At 45.7% G+C, this 25,348-nt stretch overlaps 1 protein-coding gene across 1 annotated transcript; it reads right to left on the bottom strand.

Moving 5' to 3' along the window:
- Nucleotides 1-491: 491 nt before the first annotated feature.
- flrt2 (fibronectin leucine rich transmembrane protein 2) lies at nucleotides 492-15,291 on the bottom strand. Its single transcript, XM_066677287.1, has 2 exons — nucleotides 15,021-15,291; nucleotides 492-3,033 (listed from the first exon to the last, which is right to left on the bottom strand). The coding sequence occupies exon 2, from the start codon at nucleotides 2,676-2,678 to the stop codon at nucleotides 699-701; it is 1,980 nt and encodes a 659-aa protein (XP_066533384.1). The 5' UTR covers nucleotides 2,679-3,033; nucleotides 15,021-15,291; the 3' UTR covers nucleotides 492-698.
- Between the last annotated feature and the right edge of the window lie 10,057 nt (nucleotides 15,292-25,348).

The following is a 25,348-nucleotide window of genomic DNA, read 5'->3' as shown; positions in this document are numbered from 1 at the left end:
TCAAAGCGGTGCTGCGTGTGCTGTCCATAAATCACTCTTACACTGATCAGAGGGAGAAACGAGCGCTATCCTGTAGATCTGAGAGGGGCTCAGTTACTGAGGGGGTGTTTGTTCAGTTGTTGGAAAGTGGGACCTTCTGGTTTCACAGAAGCTCATTTCCTGAGTGGGGACGCGGACCTCAAACAGAAAGTGCACTTCATTTCTTTCCATTTTTTTAAAATGGTTTATAAAAACAGCCCCTGCTGCAGGCCAATCAGCCGTGTTTAGCTTTCCCCGACCGCGGTGTTGTCTTAGCTACCGTTCAGTGAAGGAGGGGGCGTTACTCAGACCAAAGGGTACACAGAGACTGTGGGGTTCGAGGTGTATGCAGGTCTAAGAAAAGAAGGAAAAACAAAAGAGAAAGAAAAGCCACACTCCAGCGTCGGACTCCACCCCCCACCCCCAACCCCGCCCCCGCCCCCGGCCATGATTGTACGATGAGATCTGCACCACCCTTCAGCAACAGCCCAAGAAATGACCAAAACCCAGGCCCTGTTTACTAAGAATAATCCAGGATTCAGAATCAGAACTCACAACTGTCCACAGTATAAATTACCATGTCGACTCCACCTGGAAATATATATATATTTATATTTATATATGTATATGCATATTGTACAGAGTATGTCAAAGTACACTGTGTGAAAACAGCAACAGCGTCACGTGTGGCAGAAATCCACAGAGGGCACATTGCTGCTTTTGCAGAACGCCATGCTATTGTTACTGAGGTGGTGGCAGTCTCGGTAGCCGACCCCTCCGTTGGGGGTGTAGATGGGCTGGATCCTGAAGTCGCCCTTCAGCAGCTGCTCGTTGTTGAGGGAGACGACCTGAAAGCTGGTTTCAGTCATCTCCAGGATGGAGTTGTCCTTTTTAGTGCCGGCCTCGCAGTAGTCGTCTTTTCTCCGGCCCCGGTTGTACTTCCACTGGGCGGACGAGGACGAGCGGCTCTTCTTGTGCATGTGCCAGCAGAAGAGGCCGAGGAGGGTCAGCAGGACCACAAACACCACTCCGCCTATGATCCCGGCCAACAGGAGCGTGGACGTATTGTCCTGCTGCGCCGCCTGCTCTGGCTCCACCGCTTTATTGGAGGTAGACTTGGTCCTCACCTCCGAACAGATGGTGTCCTCTCCCGGGCGGTAGCTGTTAAGGGTGTCCAGAACGTAGACGCAAACCCGGTACATGGACCTGGGCTCTAGGTCGTGCAGGCTGAGCCTCCGCAGGTCCCCTGGCACCGTCCGTTCCTGGCTTCTGTCTGTCATGAGGTGCTGGTTCCTCTTGACCCAGGTGACTTTGTAAGCTGTGACGGTGAAGTAAGACTCCCAGGTGACGTCTATGGACGTGGAGTTGACCACGTACAAGGACATCTTCAAGGGGTCGTCGTAGGGAGGGAAGGGTCCTGGAGGGAAGTGAGGGACGGGAGGCGTGGGGCTTGTGTAGGGGGTTGTGAATGAGAAGGAGGTGGTGTGTAGGGTGGTTCTGGGCGTGGACTGAGATGGGGATGGAGATGTATATGGGGGTACCTGAGTAGTGAACCATGGGTGGATTTCTGTGCCAGCTGGGCACTGGAGGGCTTCCGGGGTTAGTTCCCGGATCACCATCCCTCGCACCCTCTCTGGCTTGTAGCAAGTGAACCCTCGGACATTCAGAGAGGACGATATCGATCTGAGCCAAGCCACGACCCACTTGATGGAGCAGTCGCACAGCCAGTGGTTGTTCCGGACAATGAGATGCGTCAGACTCCCCAAGCCTTCAAAGACCCCAGACGGCAAGGTCTGGAGCAAGTTAGAGGAGATATCGAGTCTCTCCAAGTTCGCCAGCCCAGAGAAGGCGTCCACGGGAATGTCTTTCATCTGGTTCTCCTGTAAGTTCAGCTTGACCAGAGACGCCCCCGGAAGCAGAGGCGGGGGCTCGGTCAGGGAGTTACGAGACAAGGACAACTCTCTGAGGTTGACCAAGCTCTGGAAGGTCCCTGGAGCAATGCCGTGGTCCTCCAGGAGGTTCCCGTCCAGAAGGAGGCGCTGCAAACGGGTCACATTCTGAAAGGCCTCCTCCTCTATCTCCGCGATGCGGTTCTCATCGAGTCGCAGCTCCTTCAGATCCACAGGTAACCCGATGGGGACGCTGCTCAGGTGGTTCTTGGTGAGGAAAAGCAGCTTGAGACTGACAGCTTCCCGGAAAGCCCCTTCCTCCACCCCTACGGTGGAGATGGAGTTGTCATCCAGATGGAGCTCCTCCAGCATGGGTAACTGAGCCAGAGCTGCCCTGGAGATAGTCTGGATGTTGTTCTCCTGCAGGTGGAGCACTCTTACGTTCCTCGGAAGGTTGAGGGGGAATTCGTCCAGCTGGTTCCCGTACAACACCACCGTCTCCACGGACGCCACGTTGTGCAGCTCCAGAGGGAAGCCGGCGTTGTTGATCTGGTTGTTGTGGAGGAAGAGGGTTTTGTGTCCTTCTTGCACCCCCAGAGGCACAGAGGTCAGACTCCTCTCGTTGCAGTAAACAAAGGTCTTGTCACAGCGGCACTCTTTGGGACAGGAGGCGACTGGGCCAAACTGCACGTGCAAACTCAGCAGCACCGTAAACCAAAACCGCACAAACGAGGTCCAGTCGTTATTCCATAATCCCACCTGGAACTCCATTGTGGGGCAAATCGGAGCAGGAGATGAAACACGGTGAGGAACACAAATCACTGACTGAAGACAAAGTTAATCCAGGAGAGGACGAAGAGGAAGGTCTTTAGAGAATAATACAAACAGTAAATCACAGCTCACGGCCAGTCCCTCTGTAACTAGTCCTCCGTCCCAGACGTCCAGCCGAGTCGACAGAGGGAACACCTTCTGAGACTGGAGCCATCCATGCTAAAGTACTCCCGCCCAGGCAGGACTCATGGGTCAGAGGGTCCGGTCCAAACCTTGTCCAGCCCGGCCATCGTCACTCTGCACCGGGTCCTGATCCGGGAAAATTCCACAGAAGCGGCCGTCTGCAGCCTGAGACCTGCGGGAGACACGGAATATTAGACTCATTCTAGGACCGGGTAATGAGCATTGGCTGTAGTTCTTTGGCACATCATTTCACCTGGAATTAGAGCCCTCTGTGGTGGTCCCCTCAAAAACACAGCATGTTCTTTACGGATCGTAGATTAAGATTCAGATCTCAGTTTAAATCAGATGTAAATATTTATATTAAGGACATTCATAAATATTCACCTCTGCTTCAGGAGAAGAGACTGTAGAGGATCTTTAGGGAACACAGCTGTACCTTTAAATGTCCATTGACACGGTGTAACTTTAGTGAATAATACTCTACCTGTACTTTAGCTTTATTTTATGTAAAGCCTTTGGCCCAAATGAACTCCATGAACAACGTGGCATCAGTGTGGAGCACTAGAGCTAGAACCTCTGGGAGAACCCTGAGTCTACCCTGGGATTGGACGATGACCCTGCACTGTACGAGACCACGCCGTAGTCAATGATCTGTAGAATACACCCCCCACAAAACGCTGGCTGAAATGAACCCTCAGGTGGGCAGACGCTGTTAAAATGAGAGGGTTTCAGGGCATTTTGTGAAGCTCACTCATCCTTCACTGAAGGGGAAGGTCCTCAGTGAGAAATCACAGACCCTGCTTCATTCCAGCCGTCCCCCTGAGATGCTCACCCACTCCCAGCCGCGCGTCAGAGGCTGACTGTGCTTACAGAGGTGAGGGGTATACACCTACAGGTAACTCTGATTGGTTCTGTGGCAGACATGATGTTCAATACCACAAATTAAGTCCCGCCCACTACAGACAGCTGCAGAGAAAAAGGCTCAAGGGCAAAAGCCAGCATTTCACTTTGCACAGCTTCAGAGCACATTCACCACTAAGCACACAGAGAGCAGTGAGGACGGTGGGAGGGACGGGGGAGGGACGTGGGGCACAGTGGCTTTAAGACAGTTCCCAGTGTGAGGCACTTCATAGGAATCCTACATTCACAGGAATTCAAACATAGATCACTGAGACAACAGAAAATATACACCTCCCCCACACCACTATATTACACAGTAATAATAATACTTATTAAACACAATCAAATCTCAAAGCCCACACTCCTCCTCTATAAACGCTCTATACACTAGAATAGGAGATATCAGCCCACACACCTCCTTTATAAACACTCTATACACTAGAATAGGAGATATCAGCCCAAACAGGCCTCCTCTATAAACACTCTATACACTAGAATAGGAGACATCGGTCCACACGCCTCCTCAATAAATGCTCTACACACTAGAATAGGAGATATCAGACCACACACCTCCTTTATAAACTCTCTAAACACTAGAATAGGAGACATCATTCCACACACCTCCTTTATAAACACTTTATGCACTAGAATAGGAGACGTCAGCCAACACACCTCCTCTATAAACACTCTATACACTGGAATAGGAGACATCAGCCCACATGCCTCCTTTATAAACGCTGTATACACTAGAATAGGAGACATCAGCCCACACACCTCCTTTATAAACACTCTATACACTAGAATAGGTGATATCAGCCCACACTCCTCCTCTATAAACGCTCTATACACTAGAATAGGAGACATCAGCCCACACACCTCCTTTATAAACACTCTATACAATAGAATAGGAGACATCAGCCAACACGCCTCCTCTATAAACATTCTATACACTACAATAGGAGACATCAGCCAATACACCTCCTTTATAAACACTCTATACACTAGAATAGGAGACATCAGCCAACACGCCTCCTCTATAAACACTCTATACACTAGAATAGGAGACATCAGCCCACATGCCTCCTTTATAAACACTCTATACACTAGAAAAGGAGACATCAGCCCATACACCTCCTTTATAAACACTCTATACACTAGAATAGGAGACATCAGCCAACACGCCTCCTCTATAAACACTCTATACACTAGAATAGGAGACATCAGCCCATACACCTCCTTTATAAACACTCTATACACTAGAATAGGAGACATCAGTCCACACGTCTCCTCTATAAACACTCTATACACTAGAATAGGAGATATCAGTCAATACGCCTCCTCTATAACCACTCTATACACTAGAATAGGAGACATCAGTCAATACGCCTCCACTATAAACACTTTACACACTAGAATAGGAGATATCAGTCCACACACCTCCTCTATAAACACTCTATACACTAGAATAGGAGATATCAGCCCACACACTTCCTTTATAAACACTCTATACACTAGAATAGGAGATATCAGCCCACAGGCCTCCTCAATAAATGCTCTATACACTGGAACAGGAGATATCAGCCCACACACTTCCTTTATAAACACTCTATACACTAGAATAGGAGATATCAGCCCACAGGCCTCCTCTATAAACACACTATACACTAGAATAGGAGACATCGGTCCACACACCTCCTCTATAAACACTCTATACACTAGAATAGGAGATATCAGCCCACACACCTCCTCTATAAACACTCTATACACTAGAATTGGAGATATCAGCCCACAGGCCTCCTCTATAAACACTCTATACACTAGAATAGGAGACATCAGCCCACACACCTCCTTTATAAACACTCTATACACTAGAATAGGAGATATCAGCCCATACACCTCCTTTATAAACACTCTATACACTAGAATAGGAGACATCAGCCCACACATCTCCTCTATAAACACTCTATACACTAGAATAGGAGATATCAGCCCATACACCTCCTTTATAAACACTCTATACACTAGAATAGGAGACATCAGCCCACACATCTCCTCTATAAACACTCTATACACTAGAATAGGAGATATCAGCCCATACACCTCCTTTATAAACACTCTATACACTAGAATAGGAGACATCAGCCCACACATCTCCTCTATAAACACTCTATACACTAGAATAGGAGATATCAGCCCATACACCTCCTTTATAAACACTCTATACACTAGAATAGGAGACATCAGCCCACAGGCCTCCTCAATAAATGCTCTATACACTGGAATAGGAGATATCAGCCCACACACTTCCTTTATAAAGACTCTATACACTAGAATAGGAGATATCAGCCCACAGGCCTCCTCTATAAACACTCTATACACTAGAATAGGAGACATCGGTCCACACTCCTCCTCTATAAACACTCTATACACTAGAATTGGAGATATCAGCCCACAGGCCTCCTCTATAAACACTCTATACACTAGAATAGGAGACATCAGCCCACACACCTCCTTTATAAACACTCTATACACTAGAATAGGAGACATCAGCCCACACATCTCCTCTATAAACACTCCACTCTATACACTAGAATAGGAGATATCAGCCCATACACCTCCTTTATAAACACTCTATACACTAGAATAGGAGACATCAGCCCACACATCTCCTCTATAAACACTCTATACACTAGAATAGGAGATATCAGCCCATACACCTCCTTTATAAACACTCTATACAATAGAATAGGAGACATCAGCCCACACATCTCCTCTATAAACACTCTATACACTAGAATAGGAGATATCAGCCCATACACCTCCTTTATAAACACTCTATACACTAGAATAGGAGATATCAGCCCATACACCTCCTTTATAAACACTCTATACACTAGAATAGGAGACATCAGCCCACATGCCTCCTCTATAAACGCTAATGTTATTTTATTGTGTTTAAGGGCTATTAATGAATCCACTGTGAGTGGGTGCTTTTTACTGAGTAAGCATCATTGAAAAGACATTAATAAAATAATTTCTTCATTTCTCTCCACTACACCTGCTGTAACTAGTGGGTCGTGCCCCACACTTTGAGAAATGCTGCTTTATTACAGTATCTCATTGTATTTCTGGTGACTTTTGAATTCAAATCTCTTAATTTGCTGAATAAAAGTGTGGAGGAGCCCTTTAGCATCAGACACAGGATTTAATGAAGAAAATGAACACTGCAGTGAAGCTTGTGGCTCAGAAGAGGAGGAACTGTGTAATGAAGGAGATGAAACAGGAGCATATATAAATATATTTAAATACATCAGTATGAGGCTCTTTGATTCTGTCGTAGGAGGAAGCTAAACACAAACGATAACGAACAAATCCTGGGAATGCTCCTTTCCTCAGACAGATCCACAGTAACCCTCAGATCTGATGGTGTCAGCACGGTGAGTGGAGCGGTGAGGTACAGGATTAAATATGAAATGCAGTGAAACTCAGGTCCCAAAGGGCTCTTAAACCAATTCAGTCCCCAGCCAAGCCCTTCCTGCCCCCTGCTCCTGTCTGCTTTTATCCCTCCATCAGAGCCGTGATTTCTCCTGAAACACTCACATGAACGGTGTCCTACTTCAGTTACTGAGAGACGTTTATCAGGAAACACATCACTGCTTCAGTTCCTGTTTACACCCTTAACACTCTGTGTTTATACAACCACAACTACACACTGCACAGCTGCCACTCATACCTCTGATGTCTCCTATTCCAGTGTATAGAGCATTTATAAAGGAGGCGTGTGGACTGATGTCTTCTATTCTAGTGTATAGAGTGTTTATAGAGGAGGCGTGTGGACTGATGTCTTCTATTCTAGTGTATAGAGCGTTTATAGAGGAGGCGTGTGGGCTGATGTCTCCTATTCTAGTGTATAGAGCGTTTATAAAGGAGGTGTGTGGGCTGATGTCTCCTATTCTAGTGTATAGAGTGTTTATAGAGGAGGCGTGTGGGCTGATGTCTCCTATTCTAGTGTATAGAGTGTTTATAAAGGAGGCGTGTGGACTGATGTCTTCTATTCTAGTGTATAGAGCGTTTATAAAGGAGGTGTGTGGGCTGATGTCTCCTATTCTAGTGTATAGAGTGTTTATAGAGGAGGTGTGTGGGCTGATGTCTCCTTTTCTAGTGTATAGAGTGTTTATAGAGGAGGCGTATGGGCTGATGTCTCCTATTCTAGTGTATAGAGCGTTTATAAAGGAGGTGTGTGGGCTGATATCTCCTATTCTAGTGTATAGAGCGTTTATAAAGGAGGCCTGTGGGCTGATGTCTCGTATTCTAGTGTATAGAGTGTTTATAAAGGAGGCGTGTGGGCTGATATCTCCTATTCTAGTGTATAGAGTGTTTATAGAGGAGGAGTATGGACTGATGTCTCCTATTCTAGTGTATAGAGTGTTTATAGAGGAGGCGTGTGGGCTGATATCTCCTATTCTAGTGTATAGAGTGTTTATAGAGGAGGCGTGTGGGCTGATGTCTCCTATTCTAGTGTATAGAGTCTTTAAAAAGGAGGCGTGTGGGCTGATATCTCCTATTCTAGTGTATAGAGTGTTTATAGAGGAGGTGTATGGACCGATGTCTCCTATTCTAGTGTATAGAGTGTTTATAGAGGAGGTGTATGGACCGATGTCTCCTATTCTAGTGTATAGAGTGTTTATAGAGGAGGTGTATGGACCGATGTCTCCTATTCTAGTGTATAGAGTGTTTATAGAGGAGGTGTATGGACCGATGTCTCCTATTCTAGTGTATAGAGTGTTTATAGAGGAGGCGTGTGGACTGATGTCTCCTATTCCAGTTCAGGGTCGCGGTGGGTCCAGAGTCTACCTGGAATCATTGGGCGCAAGGCAGGAATACACCCTGGAGGGGGCGCCAGTCCTTCACAGGAAACAGCTTATAGCTAATATTTTGGGTGTGGGGTGGGCTTTGACTCAGTAAATTTGTCCTTCACCCCCCAGTTTAAATATTAGGCCAGTGTTCTGAATGTTTGAACACCGATGTTAATGTTGTAGCTGCTGTTATAAAGTTAAGCTACTGATGGAGAGAGAGAAACTGACGCTCAGGTGTATTTTGTGGTGAAATATGGCACAAGTGGGGCACAGACACTCCCCTTGAACTGAGGAGGGGAATAATGTGAGAACCACTGTAATAAAGTAAAGCACATCACACAGAAACGTATCTCCCACCCAGTCACATGAGGAAATACACTGTAAAAATGTCTGTGAATTTTACGGTGGAAAACTGTAAAACCATGACAGTAAATGACTGTAAACTCTAAAAAGGAGTCTGTAACAGTGAAATACCGTAAATACTTTTATCAGCCAAAATACATCTCTTTACTGTAAAATATACATTATTTCACTGTTAAACACACAAACCGTTAGGGGGCGGTACAAGTGTCCAAGGTCTGGGAGGAGCTGAGACTCATTAGGGAGCTCCCAGCATGCTTTGCTTCTCCATATTTTCTGTGATTTTCAGAGTTTCTTTGAGACTTACTGATTTTGGGTTGCGTTGGGGTGATCACTGTGTGTCCTTTCAGCAATATCTCCTTTTTCTGTTTTTTAACAGAAATGTACTGTAAACAAAACAGTCCTTAAATGTAAAATGTATGATATTTTTTACGGTGAAATTCTGGCAAACACAGCTGCCAGTATTTTACTGTAATTTTTACGGATTTTTTTACAGTGTACTGGACGAGGAAGAGGCCAGTAAGAGAAATATAATCCTATTGTGTTGATCCTATGTCCACTTTTAAAGCTCCAGTCTAGAGAAAGGACAGTGGGATTAATCACGACTAATCACTGCAAACTGTGCTATGAATTAGTTCATTTTTTTAATTGATAGATAGCCCCTGTGTAAATATATAAATATATCACAGCAGGGTAATCAGACCAGAACAGAGGGACTGGGAGAGGGACGGGTCCTGGAGGTTAATTTAACTCCCGCTCCAAGAGAGTGCAGACGAACACGGAGCCCCTGCAGAGTCCGTGGAACTGAGAGAGTGGGGGTAGAGACACGGAGGTGGTTTTAATGTTGTGGCTGTTGTATAGAGGGCAGTGTAGGACGGTCTTTTACTCCTGACCTCACACTGTAAACACACAGGCAGCGTCCGGCTCCTCTCGGGGGAGTCAGAGACCCCCTCGCCCTGAGGCTGAAATACAACCCCCGCCCCAGGAGAAGGACTCGTCCTCTTTACCCTGAGACTCACACTCTGTTCTCCCGCAGCTCCACACCCAGAGTCAGACCCGTGATTAGGAGAAGGTGATCGGTCCCCTCTCTGAGCACGTCCTCAGGAGGGCCAGTGTGTGTGTGTGTGTGTGTGTGAGAGAGAGACAGAATGTGGTGTTAAAGACTCAGAGCAGTGATCGGTGTTTCTGCAGCTGTTCCAGATGTATGAGTGTTTACATTAGTTTATTAGCCCTAATGCCCAATTAATATCTCCCTCAATCCTCCACCTGCTGTCAGTGTGAAGGCTCAAGATTTAAAAATAAACTAGACCTTTCTGATTTTCTCCTTCCCCTTTCCTTCTTCTTCTTCTTCTTATTATTATTATTATTGTTGTATTATTACATTATTTTTTACATTATAATTATTATTTTCTTGTTGATGTTGTTGATTCTGTTATAATCATTTTGTCGTGTTCTAAATGATATCCTCATTTATTGCATTTGTTTTATTACAAATGTTTGTGTTTATTTGTATTTTGTAGAAATGTATTTATTTCTTTTTATTAATATTTTTGTAATTGATATTTTTTGTGTGTATTTAGTAGTATGTTGTGGTGGTTATTAATGTGTAATAAGCAGTAGTATGTTGTAGTAGCTGTGGTTATTAATGTGTAATAAGCAGTAGTGTGTTGTAGTAGCTGTGGTTATTAATGTGTAATAAGCAGTAGTGTTTTGCTTTAGCTGTGGTTATTAATGTGTAATAAGCAGTAGTATGTTGTAGTAGCTGTGGTTATTAATGTGTAATAAGCAGTAGTGTGTTGTAGTAGCTGTGGTTATTATTGTGTAATAAGCAGTAGTGTTTTGCTTTAGCTGTGGTTATTAATGTGTAATAAGCAATAGTGTTTTGTTTTAGCTGTGGTTATTAATGTGTAATAAGCAGTAGTGTTTTGCTTCAGCTGTGGTTATTAATGTGTAATAAGCATGAGTGTGGTGTAGTAGCTGTGGTTATTATTGTGTAATTACTGGTGGTAACTGTTGGACTCCTGAACACTATTGAGATTCGATTCCCGATCCTCCTGGACTGTTTATACATGATCCCGACATTCCCACCACAGGGAAAGAGCAGCAGGAGACACCACAGCTGAGAGAAACGAGTCCTGGCCTGACCTCGTCCCCCACAGTCCGGACAGGCTCTGAGCGGAGACAGCACTGCGGTGGGCTTTACAGCAGGAGACTGTGGAGGACCTTCACGCCCCAAAGGCTCTGTGTGTGTGTGTGTGTGTGTGTGTGTGTGTGTGTGTGTGTGTGTGTGTGTGTGTGTGTCTCTGAGATGCTGGTGCTGTGTTCTAGATTCTGCTCCTGTGTGTTTTGGACTCTACACTCTCAGAAATAAAGGAGTAAATAAAATAAAGGTGCAGGTTCATTACTGTCTCTAACGCTACAAACAGTGTAGTGTATTTTTAAAGCTACAAACAGTGTAGTGTATCTTTAAAAGTACAAACAGTGTAGTGTATCTTTAAAGCTACAAACAGTGTAGTGTATTTTTAAAGCTACAAACAGTGTAGTGTATCTTTAAAAGTACAAACAGTGTAGTGTATCTTTAAAGCTACAAACAGTGTAGTGTATTTTTAAAGCTACAAACAGTGTAGTGTATCTTTAAAAGTACAAACAGTGTAGTGTATCTTTAAAGCTACAAACAGTGTAGTGTATTTTTAAAGGTACAAACAGTGTAGTGTATTTTTAAAGCTACAAACAGTGTAGTGTATCTTTAAAGCTACAAACAGTGTAGTGTATCTTTAAAAGTACAAACAGTGTAGTGTATCTTTAAAAGTACAAACAGTGTAGTGTATCTTTAAAGCTACAAACAGTGTAGTGTATTTTTAAAGGTACAAACAGTGTAGTGTATTTTTAAAGCTACAAACAGTGTAGTGTATCTTTAAAGCTACAAACAGTGTAGTGTATCTTTAAAGGTACAAACAGTGTAGTGTATCTTTAAAGGTACAAACAGTGTAGTGTATCTTCAAAGGTACAAACAGTGTAGTGTATCTTTAAAGGTACAAACAGTGTAGTGTATCTTTAAAGGCACAGACCATGTAGTGTATCTTTAAAGCTACAAACAGTGTAGTGTATCTTTAAAGCTACAAACAGTGTAGTGTATCTTTAAAGGTACAAACAGTGTAGTGTATCTTTAAAGGTACAAACAGTGTAGTGTATTTTTAAAGCTACAAACAGTGTAGTGTATCTTTAAAGGTACAAACAGTGTAGTGTTTCTTTAAAGCTACAAACAGTGTAGTGTATCTTTAAAGGTACAGACAGTGTAGTGTATCTTTAAAGGTACAAACAGTGTAGTGTTTATTTAAAGCTACAGACAGTGTAGTGTATCTTTAAAGGTACAGACAGTGTAGTGTTTCTTTAAAGCTACAGACAGTGTAGTGTATCTTTAAAGGTACAGACAGTGTAGTGTATCTTTAAAGGTACAAACAGTGTAGTGTATCTTTAAAGGTACAAACAGTGTAGTGTATCTTTAAAGCTACAAACAGTGTAGTGTATCTTTAAAGGTACAAACAGTGTAGTGTTTCTTTAAAGCTACAAACAGTGTAGTGTATCTTTAAAGGTACAGACAGTGTAGTGTATCTTTAAAGCTACAAACAGTGTAGCGTATCTTTAAAGCTACAAACAGTGTAGTGTATCTTTAAAGCTACAAACAGTGTAGTGTATCTTTAAAGCTACAAACAGTGTAGTGTGTCTCTAAAGGTACAAACAGTGTAGTGTATCTTTAAAGCTACAAACAGTGAGGTGTATCTTTAAAGCTACAAACAGTGTAGTGTGTCTCTAAAGGTACAAACAGTGTAGTGTATCTTTAAAGCTATAAACAGTGTAGTGTATCTTTAAAGCTATAAACAGTGTAGTGTATCTTTAAAGGTACAGACAGTGTAGTGTATCTTTAAAGCTATAAACAGTGTAGTGTATCTTTAAAGGTACAGACAGTGTAGTGTATCTTTAAAGCTATAAACAGTGTAGTGTATCTTTAAAGATACAGCAGTGGTGTTAGAGTCCAGTTGTGTTCCTAAAGGTTCATTACATTCTCTTCTCCAGAAGGAGAGGGGGATCTCTGTAATCTTTCATTATACAACTGTGGAGAATAAAAGAACACTGTGTTCTAGACACTAAGGATGTGTGTTCTAGTCTCTAATGCTCTGTGTTCTAGACGCCGAGGCTGTGTGTTCTAGACTCTAATGCTCTGTGTTCTAGACGCCGAGGCTGTGTGTTCTAGACACCGAGGCTGTGTGTTCTAGACTCTAATGCTCTGTGTTGTAGACTGTGTTCTAGAGGCTGTGTGTTCTAGACTCTAATGCTCTGTGTTCTAGACGCTGAGGCTGTGTGTTCTAGTCTCTAATGCTCTGTGTTCTAGACTGTGTTCTAGAGGCTGTGTGTTCTAGACTCTAATGCTCTTTGTTCTAGATGCTCGCCGAGACTGTGTGTTCTAGACACTAATGCTCTGTGTTCTAGACGCTGAAGCTGTGTGTTCTAGACTCTAATGCTCTATGTTCTAGACACCAAGGCTTTGTGTTCTAGACTCTAATGCTCTGTGTTCTAGTCGCCGAGGCTGTGTGTTGTAGACTCTAATGCTCTGTGTTCTAGACTGTGTTCTAGAGGCTGTGTGTTCTAGACACTAATGCTCTGTGCTCTAGACTGTGTTCTAGAGGCTGTGTGTTCTAGACACTAATGCTCTGTGTTCTAGACACTAATGCTCTGTGTTCTAGACTGTGTTCTAGAGGCTGTGTGTTCTAGACACTAATGCTCTGTGTTCTAGACACTAATGCTCTGTGCTCTAGACGCCGAGGCTGTGTGTTCTAGTCTCTAATGCTCTGTGTTCTAGACTGTGTTCTAGAGGCTGTGTGTTCTAGACACTAATGCTCTGTGTTCTAGACACTAATGCTCTGTGTTCTAGACTCATATTATTTTATTATCCTCATTATTATTATTTTTTATCCTAAATTCTCTCTATCACTGCATCATTCTCCTCTTCTCATTTAATTATTTGGTTAAATTCATGTGTAAAAGGTTTGACCTAAAAACAGAACTTTTGATCTTTTAGTTTCCTCCTTCTTTGTTGTCGTTGTCATCGTTGTTTATTAAATGTTTTATTCTCACCTTCACTGACCTTTAAAGTGTCACAGCTTCATTAACCGCTCCAGTCCTAACGACGTAAATATAGAAATGTAATTAACTCCAGCTGTGAGAAGAAGTCTCAAACCGTTTAATCCCAGTCTATTTTCCACCGACGTGTGAAACGTTGACAGACTACTGCTGCCTGCAGATGGATGGAGATACGAGGTTTTTCTATCAGGTGACGGACAGTTAGACACGGCTTTACACAGATAACAGCAGCCGTGGGTCTCTGGGGTCTGTAAATGTATAAAGAGAGAACTCCCAGCTTTGTGTTTGTCATCAAACTTGATGTGGGAATGTGAAAAGACTGAAGCTCTGAACTGAATCTGAGAGGTGAGTGCGCCCCCCAGTGGCCACAGAGGAACTGCATCACATCTGCGAGGCAAAGAAAGTTGAATCCAGCTTTGTTTGAGGTGGAAATGCGGAGTCCTTTGCTTTCTGCGTCCTATTTTACATTCAGCCTATTGTAATATGTAATAACTGCATAATTACACATGAATAACATGCATACAAATATGTAGTAATTAATGCTAACGAATATGTGGCTGTTGTTGAATTCCTGTGGTAAAAATGATCGGAATCTACATGTTAATTAAGTAATTACATTAAACAATGTAGATAGGCATGTTATTACACGTTAACAAGATTGTTCTAACTATACCGTTATAACACATGTAATAACTGCAGTTAAATAATGCGAGTTTTAAGATGCATAAGCTGCAATACTGTAATCCCCAACACACAAGGGACATACACAGGCGATAACTACATTGTAATTATTGTGTAAGTACATAGTTATTACAGTACAACGCACAACTCAATGTCTTTCCTCAAAGAAATGCACTGCAAACCTTGCAAAATTATCCTCAGCAACAGAAAGTGCCCCTCTTACCTTTTTACCCCCGTGTCTGTCCATTCTGCCCCGTCCTCCTTGATCCTCCTGTGCTCTGTTCCCTCCGTTCCTCATGCACTCCTCCGCTCCTCCATTGCAGTAGAGTTATTCCAGTTATTCAAGTGTGGAACTCCTCACCCGCAGCAAACCTGCCCCCAAATACCATCCTTTCTGCCCCCTCCTTTTAGCCCCAGGGCAGTTCTATTGCTCTCTCTCTTCTCCTCAGTCCCGTGTTAGGATAGAGGAAGCAGTTCTTTTCCTCCGTTTTCACTCCCTCTCTCTCTGCGTCCGGACGCTCTTCTCAAAGCCATCGCGCTCCAACAACGGCCGACAGAGCAGCGAGAGAGAAAAGTCTGCTGAGGCTCCGCCCCCTTCTCTCTCTCTCTCTCTCTCTCTCTCTCTCTCCTCCCCTGGCTCCTCCCCCCCCCCCTCTCTCTCTCTTATTCTCTTTCTCACTTACTCTCTTTCCCCTACATTTTTCTCTCTGTGTCCTCTCCTCACTCCTCCCCCTTTCTCTCACTCACTTACTTTTCCTCTCCATCTCTCTCTCTTTCTTTCTCTCCCCTGAATCCTCATCTCTCTCTCTCTCTCTCTCTCTCTCTCTCTCTCTCTCTCTCTGCTCCCTCCCTCTGTCTGTTTATTTTCTCTTTCTCTCTATTTACACTTTCCCCTCCTTGCTGAGTCGCCTTGTTTTTCCTTCCTCACTTCCTCCTCTCTCTGAGTCCTCTCTTTGTCTCTTCTCTCTCTCTCTCTCTCTCTCTCTCTCTCTCTCTCTCTCTCTCTCTCTCTCTCTCTCTCTCTCTCTCTCTCCTGAAAGTTAAACCCGTACGAGTCTAAAACAGGCCATAGACCTACACTCAGCTCCACGTCTGCACCAGGTTAATGCCCCACACAGCATTCTCTGCAGTGACACTGACGTGGTGGTGGTGTGTTAGTGTGTGTTGTGCTGGTGTAGAGTGGATCAGACACAGCAGTGCTGCTGGAGTTTTTAAACCCCTCAGTGTCTGGACCGAGAACAGTCCACCGACCAAAAACATCCAGCCGACAGCGTCCTGTGTCACTGATGAAGGACTAGAGGACGAGCGACACACACTGTGCAGCGACAGATGAGCTACTGTCTCTGACTCTACATCTACAAGGTGGACCAACGAGGGAGGAGTGTCTCACAGAGTGGACAGAGTGTGGACAGTCTTCTCTGTAACTGACCTCTATTGGTTTAAATAAATAAGTGTGAGACACTGAGGGGTCTGGGCTCCACCTCCAAACTCCTGATCTCACTTTGATCCCACAGCTGTGGGGATTTACTCTGAGACTCAGACTCCTACCAGAGGAAGGGCTTACGACTCCGGGACTTTCCCTGCACACACACACACACACACACACACACACACGGCTAATCTGCCCACTGTTACTTTTCCCCTCCACCTCCTGAACTTCACACACAGTGTAAACAGAGCAGGTCTGAACCTGCCGACAGCTGAGTTTACCACCTCACACACACACACACACTGTCACTCACACACACTCACACATACACTGTCACTCACACACACACACACTCACTGTCACTCACACACACACACACACACACACTGTCGATCACACACACTCACACTCACACTGTCACTCACACACACTTACACATACACTGTCACTCACACACACACTCACTGTCACTCACACACACTCACACTCACACTGTCACTCACACACACACACACTGTCACTCACACACACTCACGCTGTCACTCACACACACACACACACTCAGTCACTGTCACTCACACTCACACTGTCACTCACACACACACACACACTCACAGTCACTGTCACTCACACACACACACCCTCACACTCACTGTCACTCACACACACACACACACTGTCACTCACACACACACACTCACACTCACACACACTCACACTGTCACTCACACACACTCACGCTGTCACTCACACACACTCACACTCACTGTCACTCACACACACTCACACACACTCAAAAACACACTGTCACTCACACACACTCACACTGTCACTCACACACACTCAAACACACACTGTCACTCACACACACACACACTCACACTGTCACACACACACACTCAAACACTCACTGTCACTCACACACACTCACACACTGTCACTCACACACACTCACACATACACTGTCACTCACACACACACACACTCACTGTCACTCACACACACACACACACACACACTGTCGATCACACACACTCACACTCACACTGTCACTCACACACACTTACACATACACTGTCACTCACACACACACTCACTGTCACTCACACACACTCACACTCACACTGTCACTCACACACACACACACTGTCACTCACACACACTCACGCTGTCACTCACACACACACACACACTCAGTCACTGTCACTCACACTCACACTGTCACTCACACACACACACACACTCACAGTCACTGTCACTCACACACACACACCCTCACACTCACTGTCACTCACACACACACACACACTGTCACTCACACACACACACTCACACTCACACACACTCACACTGTCACTCACACACACTCACGCTGTCACTCACACACACTCACACTCACTGTCACTCACACACACTCACACACACTCAAAAACACACTGTCACTCACACACACTCACACTGTCACTCACACACACTCAAACACACACTGTCACTCACACACACACACACTCACACTGTCACACACACACACTCAAACACTCACTGTCACTCACACACACTCACACTCACACTGTCACTCACACACACTCAAACACACACTGTCACTCACACACACTCAAACACTCACTGTCACTCACACACACTCACACTCACACTGTCACACACACACACTCAAACACTCACTGTCACTCACACACACTCACACTCACTGTCACTCACTCACACGCACTCAAACACACACTGTCACTCACACACACACACACACACACACTGTCGATCACACACACTCACACTCACACTGTCACTCACACACACTTACACATACACTGTCACTCACACACACACTCACTGTCACTCACACACACTCACACTCACACTGTCACTCACACACACACACACTGTCACTCACACACACTCACGCTGTCACTCACACACACACACACACTCAGTCACTGTCACTCACACTCACACTGTCACTCACACACACACACACACTCACAGTCACTGTCACTCACACACACACACCCTCACACTCACTGTCACTCACACACACACACACACTGTCACTCACACACACACACTCACACTCACACACACTCACGCTGTCACTCACACACACTCACACTCACTGTCACTCACACACACTCACACACACTCAAACACACACTGTCACTCACACACACTCACACTGTCACTCACACACACTCAAACACACACTGTCACTCACACACACACACACTCACACTGTCACACACACACACTCAAACACTCACTGTCACTCACACACACTCACACTCACACTGTCACTCACACACACTCAAACACACACTGTCACTCACACACACTCAAACACTCACTGTCACTCACACACACTCACACTCACACTGTCACACACACACACTCAAACACTCACTGTCACTCACACACACTCACACTCACTGTCACTCACTCACACGCACTCAAACACACACTGTCACTCACACACACTCACACTGTCACTCACACGCACTCAAGCACACACTGTCACTCACACACACTCACACTCACTGTCACTCACTCACACAAACTCAAACACACACTGTCACTCACACGCACTCAAACACACACTGGGACTCACACACACTCACACTCACACTGTCACACACACACTCACAAATACACTGTCATTCACACACACACTCACACTGTCACTCACACACACACACTCACACTCACACTGTCACTCACACAAACTCACACATACACTGTCACTCACACACACTCACACTGTCACTCACACACACTCACACTCACACTGTCACTCACACGCACTCAAACACACACTGGGACTCACACACACTCACACTCACACTGTCACACACACACTCACAAATACACTGTCATTCACACACACACTCACACTGTCACTCACACACACACACTCACACTCACACTGTCACTCACACAAACTCACACATACACTGTCACTCACACACACTCACACTGTCACTCACACGCACTCAAACACACACTGGGACTCACACACACACTGTCACTCACACACACTCACAAATACACTGTCACTCACACTCACACTGTCACTCACACACACTCACACTGTCACTCACACACACTCACACTCACTGTCACTCACACACACTCAAACACACACTGGGACTCACACACACTCACACACACTCAAACACACACTGGGACTCACACACACTCACTGTCACTCACACACACTCACAAATACACTGTCACTCACACACACACTCACACACACTCACACTCTCACTCACACACACACACACTCACACTGTCACTCACACACACTCACACTGTCACTCACACACACACTCACTCTATCACTCACACACACTCACAATCACACTGTCACTCACACACACTCACACTCACACACACACACACTCACACTGTCACTCACACACACTCACACTGTCACTCACACACACTCACACTCACACACACACACTCACACTGTCACTCACACACACTCACACTCACACTGTCACTCACACACACTTACACTCACACTGTCACTCACACACACTCACACTCACACTGTCACTCACACACACTCACACTCACACACACACACTCACACTGTCACTCACACACACTCACACTCACACTGTCACTCACACACACTCACACTCACACTGTCACACACACACACTCACACTGTCACTCACACACACTCACACTCACACTGTCACTCACACACACTTACACTCACACTGTCACTCACACACACTCACACTCACACTGTCACTCACACACACTCACACTCACACTGTCACACACACACACTCACACTGTCACTCACACTGTGGACAGTGGTCACCGATGTTTATAGGGAATGGGAGTTGTGTTTGATCCAGACACTAATTCACTCCATTAGCCTCATTACTGCACATGAATATTAATTTGCATATGATTTGCATGTGTAATGAATGGGATTCTCTTTATGGAATGTGAATATGATTAGTACGGAGCTTTTCCACACAGAGAGGATCAGAGTTCCTGCTGTTAGCTGTGCTTCAGAGCCCTCTTCCAGTGTTCTCCGTCTCTCAGACGAGACTCAGAGCTATTCTCTACATTCCTGCTTCTCCACGAAGGTCCTGACATCAGCAGAGACCCTCTCAGCCACAACCCCAGAGACAGACAGTCCCAGCTACTGTCCTCTAAACCACACCCGGGGGCAGTTAGCTCTGTGCAGACCTAGCAGGACTCGATCCTGACCTCACTGGAGGTCATGGCTTATCCGATTGACCGAGGATCAATCGAAGAGTGAGCCCTGCAGCTCACCAGGGTCTCACATGATGAGTACGTCTGGAGTGAGTAACCAGGTCCAGGCACACAAACAAGAACCCTGCTAGCCCTGGGTCAGCGGGTTGTACCACCGGAGCTGGGCCGGGGCGTAAGAGTCTGTAAGTGGCAAGTTTGTCCATGTCACTTACTTGCTACATTTCAGCAAGAAATGGGAGGAGAATGTGGGACTCAACAGTAAGTTTGTCTTGGACCCCTCATGGTGCTTTTCCACTACATGGGATCAGCACGGCTCCACTCGCTTTTAGCTGGTGATAAGTCTCTCTGGTCAATCAGCGCTCTGCAGGGTTTGACATGTCACCATTTAGTACCTACTCAGCTCGGTCGAAACCGAAAGTGCACAGGAACTAAAGAAGAACCCGGTTCCACAGACCAGGACCATATTTGTCCGGAGGAAAAGCAGAAGAGTCCGAGTCGTGTCGTGTAGGTTCAGTGCAGTGGTGAAGCACCAGTAGTGGATGGAGGGATGATCCAAATCTCTCTGTAAGAGATTCCTCTCACAAATTCCCCTGGAATGTTTTGGCTTCGTCCCGCCGTCGTCTGTTATCTCTTTGGTTTATCTGTAAACACTCGGCTCATCCTGAACATTCATCACCTCCTCACGACAAGATAAGCACAGAAGATCTCCTCCGGCTCTACAGTCGACGGCCTGAACACCTGCTCCTCCAGAGGGCCTCCTGAACCGAAGGGTGTTAATCAGTCCATCGGGGCTGGGTTCATCCTCACGGCAGGAACAGTAAGCCCTACTCCTCCGGGAAGGCTGTCTGTCTACTGGGACATTAAGACCACATCGAATTTTAAGGTGGAGTCAGAGGTGATGTCATGGTTGTGGCTGCGGTTGAGGGTCAATGCTCAGAAGCATGTGACAGTCACATTAGCCTAGTGTTAACATTGGAAACACCATGGGGGCACCAGCAGAGAGTGGCTTAAAGCCACGCCCCCTCAAACCATTGATAGCTTTTTTTTTTTTTTTTTAAGTGAGACAAGTGCTGATGAAGTTTATGGAGCTAAACACATGAGCTCAGTGCTAACCTAGCATTGGAAAGCCCATAGGGGTGATAACAGGTTTAGACTGAGGTTTGACATAGTGCTAATGCTAATGGTACACTACTCTGTGGATTCTGAAGGGAGAGGTACTTCTCTGCGTGTTAAACAACACGAAATGTGGGAAACCCCCAGTGACAGGAAACTCTAACCTGGAGGAACAGGTTGGCCTTGCCCTTAAGCAAGGGAATGCCTCCAACACTGTGGCCCTGAACACACACTCCGCAGAGACAACCATTAACTCACTAGAGCTGGTATGTGACCAGGGTTTTTTTCAGTTGGTATAAGCGTCGGCTGATGGTGGTCTCTGAGTATTGTACGTTTCCAATAAAGTGCCACTTAGTAAAAGCACAAAATATGGGTTTCCAATAAAGTGGCCGCTTACTAAAAGCACAACGTGTGGGTTTGAAATCCACTAATAGTGATTTTACTTTATTGGAAACCCTATTTTGGCTTCTGCTAAGTGGCCATTTTATTGGAAACCCTATCCACCATTGGCCACAGAGGTGCGCGCAGACCCTGTAGTTAGTTTTACAGCAGAAATGGCACGGTACCCACATTCAGAAAAGCTTGATGCCCCCGAACCTTTGATGTCCAGTGTTTCTATGCGAGGTCATGGCAGAATAAATAAGGTTTATTGATCTAAGCGTCAGTCCTCAGCTCATAAGCATGCACCCCTCGCTCGTCTCTTTTCTCTCGCTCTGTTTTTCTTTTCTCTCTCTGCTCAGGTGGAGCCCAACGCCCGGCTCAGATTAATTGAAGCATGGCCTCCCACAAATGAATCACACATGGCTAATATCCCCGCAGACAAGGCGTCCGATCCCTTCCGCTCCCTCCCCTCACGAGGAGGCGGCTCGCTGGGACACGGCAGCTCCGCCCGCTCCCCTCGGAAAATAAAGACAGAGAGAAGAGGAGTGAAGGACTGAGTGAGGAAGGGAGAGATGAATAAAGGAAAGGGGTTCCAAGGTCAGTCTGCCAAATAGAGCTCCCTCCATAATTCATCCCTCGCTTCTGTTCCTTCAGGTCTTCATTTTTTACTCTCGCATTAACTGAGCACCTGTTCCAGACACACACGACACATACACACACACACACACACACACACAGTATACACTGCAATAGACATCCTATACTCCGTACACAAACATGAATCCCACACTGGACACTTTTCTGTAAACACATTACACATCAACCTTACACTTATTCTTGCACTATGGTTTCCAATAAAGTGGCCAGTTAGTGGAAGCACGCATAGTGGGTTTCCAATAAAGTGGCCACTGTGTAGAACAAAATTTAGTGGGTTTCCAATAAAGTGGCCACTGTGTAGAACAACATTTAGTGGTTTCAAATAAAGTGGCCACTGTGTAGAATTACATTTAATGGGTTTCCAATAAAGTGGCCAGTTAGTGGAATCACGCATAGTGGGTTTCCAATAAAAGTGGCCACTGTGTAGAACAACATTTAGTGGGTTTCCAATAAAGTGGCCACTGTGTACAACAACATGAAGTGGGTTTCCAAAAAGTGGCCACTGGGTAAGAATCACATTTAATGGGTTTCCAATAAAGTGGCCAGTTAGTGGAACCACGCATAGTGGTTTTCCAATAAAGTGGCCACTGTCTAGAACCACATGAAGTGGGTTTCCATTGAAGTGGCCACTGAGTAGAACCGACATTTAGTGGGTTTCCAAAATATTGGCCACTTAATTAAACTCACACTGTGCTTTTGCCTCGGCTAAGTGGCCACTTTATTGGAAACCCCTACCTCCTCTTCCGCGAAGTGGCCACTTTATTGGAAACTGTACCGCTCCACTTCCGCTAAGTGGCCACTTTATTGGAAACCCCAGCATGTGTTTCCACACTGAGTCGGGGAGTGGTGGAGCAGAAGGCTGGTGTATGTAATGAAATGGCCCTTTGTTTTTCCTGGGTGTCCGTGGGGACGTGTCCTGTGCTGCAGGCGGTGGGACCACCCCGGGCCCCAGTTTGATGGGGGAGTGTTGGAGTTAATAAGGGGCTGTTGTTAAGGGTGTGATGTGAAGGCTCGGGGTTCGGACTGAAGCCCTGATATTGCATCTCTGAGGAGGTCGGACCTGATTACTGCCCCTGTGTCGGGGGTCATCTCCTCAGAGACACCTCTGTGACGGACAGCTGTGTGCCTCAGATATGAACACCACTTGGAGGTGCCACATAGGATCTACGGGGGCTGACCAGTCACGTCCGCTTTGTTTTTAATCGTCTGGGGTCCAGAGAAAGACACACACACACACACACACACACACACCAATCAGCCATAACATTACACTGTGGTCCAGTTGTTGCTCTGCATACTTTGTAGCCACTGTCAGGTCCTGTGGGGCCCTGACCCTTGAGGAACAGGGTGAAAGTGGGTAAACAACGCGTGCAGAGCGACAGGAGGGACATGCCGGTGCGTCCTGTGAGTGAGACAGTGCTCCATTGTTCCCTGGCCGTCTTCCTCGTCCCTGCTGCTGTGGGCGGGGCCTAATCCGACAGTGTGAAGTGGCAGGTGTCGGTGGGAGCCCCAGGCAGGAGCCTCGTTCCTGTGATTAATTGTGTGGTTAAGTGAGGGATTAGTGTTGGGTAACCGGGCTGTCAGGGCTCGACCGGTGTTTGACGGAAAGTGAAAGGTGGAAAAGGCTGGTAACTCACAGGCGGGGGTTTATTTTTTCGGGGAGAATAGCTGCTTTGTTCCTGGCCGACCTTCACTCGGCCTCCTCTTTTATTTCTGATTAGACCCCGAGCAGCTCCAGACACACACACACACACATCTGCATTCACAGCACAATCAAAATAAACATCACGGAGAGGAGAGAGAGAGAGAGAGAGAGAGAGAGAGAGAGAGAGAGAGAAGAGAGAGAGAGAGAGAGAGAGAGAGAGAGGTGGGGGAGAGAGAGAGAGAGAGAGAGAGAGAGAGAGAGAGAGAGAGAGAGAAACTGTCAGTGAACCAATGTGAAGAATGAGGAATATCCATGTTCCAGGGACGTGTTCCGGCAACCTATACCTATCCGTTCTCAGGAGTATCACTCATTTTCTCTCTCCTCCTTTTCTTTCTCTTCTTCTCGTCTCTGAGTATCGTGTGTCAGAGAAGAGTGGAGCTGGAAAGTCTTGAAGTCAACCCAAAACCCACGCTCTGAACATTACTGACCTCTGCTTTACTACAGAATGTCTGAGAGATGTTCCTCAGATGAACATTCAGGTCGACATCTGAGAGATTTTCCTCGAGTGAACATCTGAAATATGTCACTTAGATCAACATCTGAAAGATGTCCCTCGGGTGAATGTCTGAGAGATGTTCTTCCGGGAACATCTAAGAAATATTTCACAAATAACATCTGAGAGATGTGTCTGAGGTGAACATCAGGTAGGTGTTCCTCAAGTGAACATTTTAGAGGTATTCCTCAAGTCAATATCTAAGATATGTTCCTCAGGCCAACGTCTGAGGGATATCCTTATGGTGAACATGTTACAGATGTCCCACAGGTGAACATCAGAGGGATGTTCCAAAGGTTACCGTCTGAGGGATATCCTAAGGTGAATGTGTTAGAGATGTCCCACAGGTGAATGTCAAGAGAGATGTTCTTCCGGGGAACATCTAAGAAATATTTCACAAATAACATCTGAGAGATGTGTCTGAGGTGAACATCAGGTAGGTGTTCCTCAAGTGAACATTTTAGAGGTATTCCTCAAGTCAATATCTGAGATATGTTCTCAGGCCAACGTCTGAGGGATATA

Source organism: Hoplias malabaricus, chromosome 7 (genome assembly GCF_029633855.1).
Source record: "Hoplias malabaricus isolate fHopMal1 chromosome 7, fHopMal1.hap1, whole genome shotgun sequence".
Classification (NCBI taxonomy): domain Eukaryota; kingdom Metazoa; phylum Chordata; class Actinopteri; order Characiformes; family Erythrinidae; genus Hoplias; species Hoplias malabaricus.
The sequence above is the reverse complement of the archived record's forward strand: the minus strand, read 5'-3'. Positions and strand labels throughout refer to the sequence as shown.

What these genes read in the sequence shown, in the direction of transcription:
- flrt2 (XM_066677287.1), bottom strand. Translation starts at nt 2,678, where the DNA reads ATGGAGTTCCAGGTGGGATTATGGAATAACGACTGGACCTCGTTTGTG.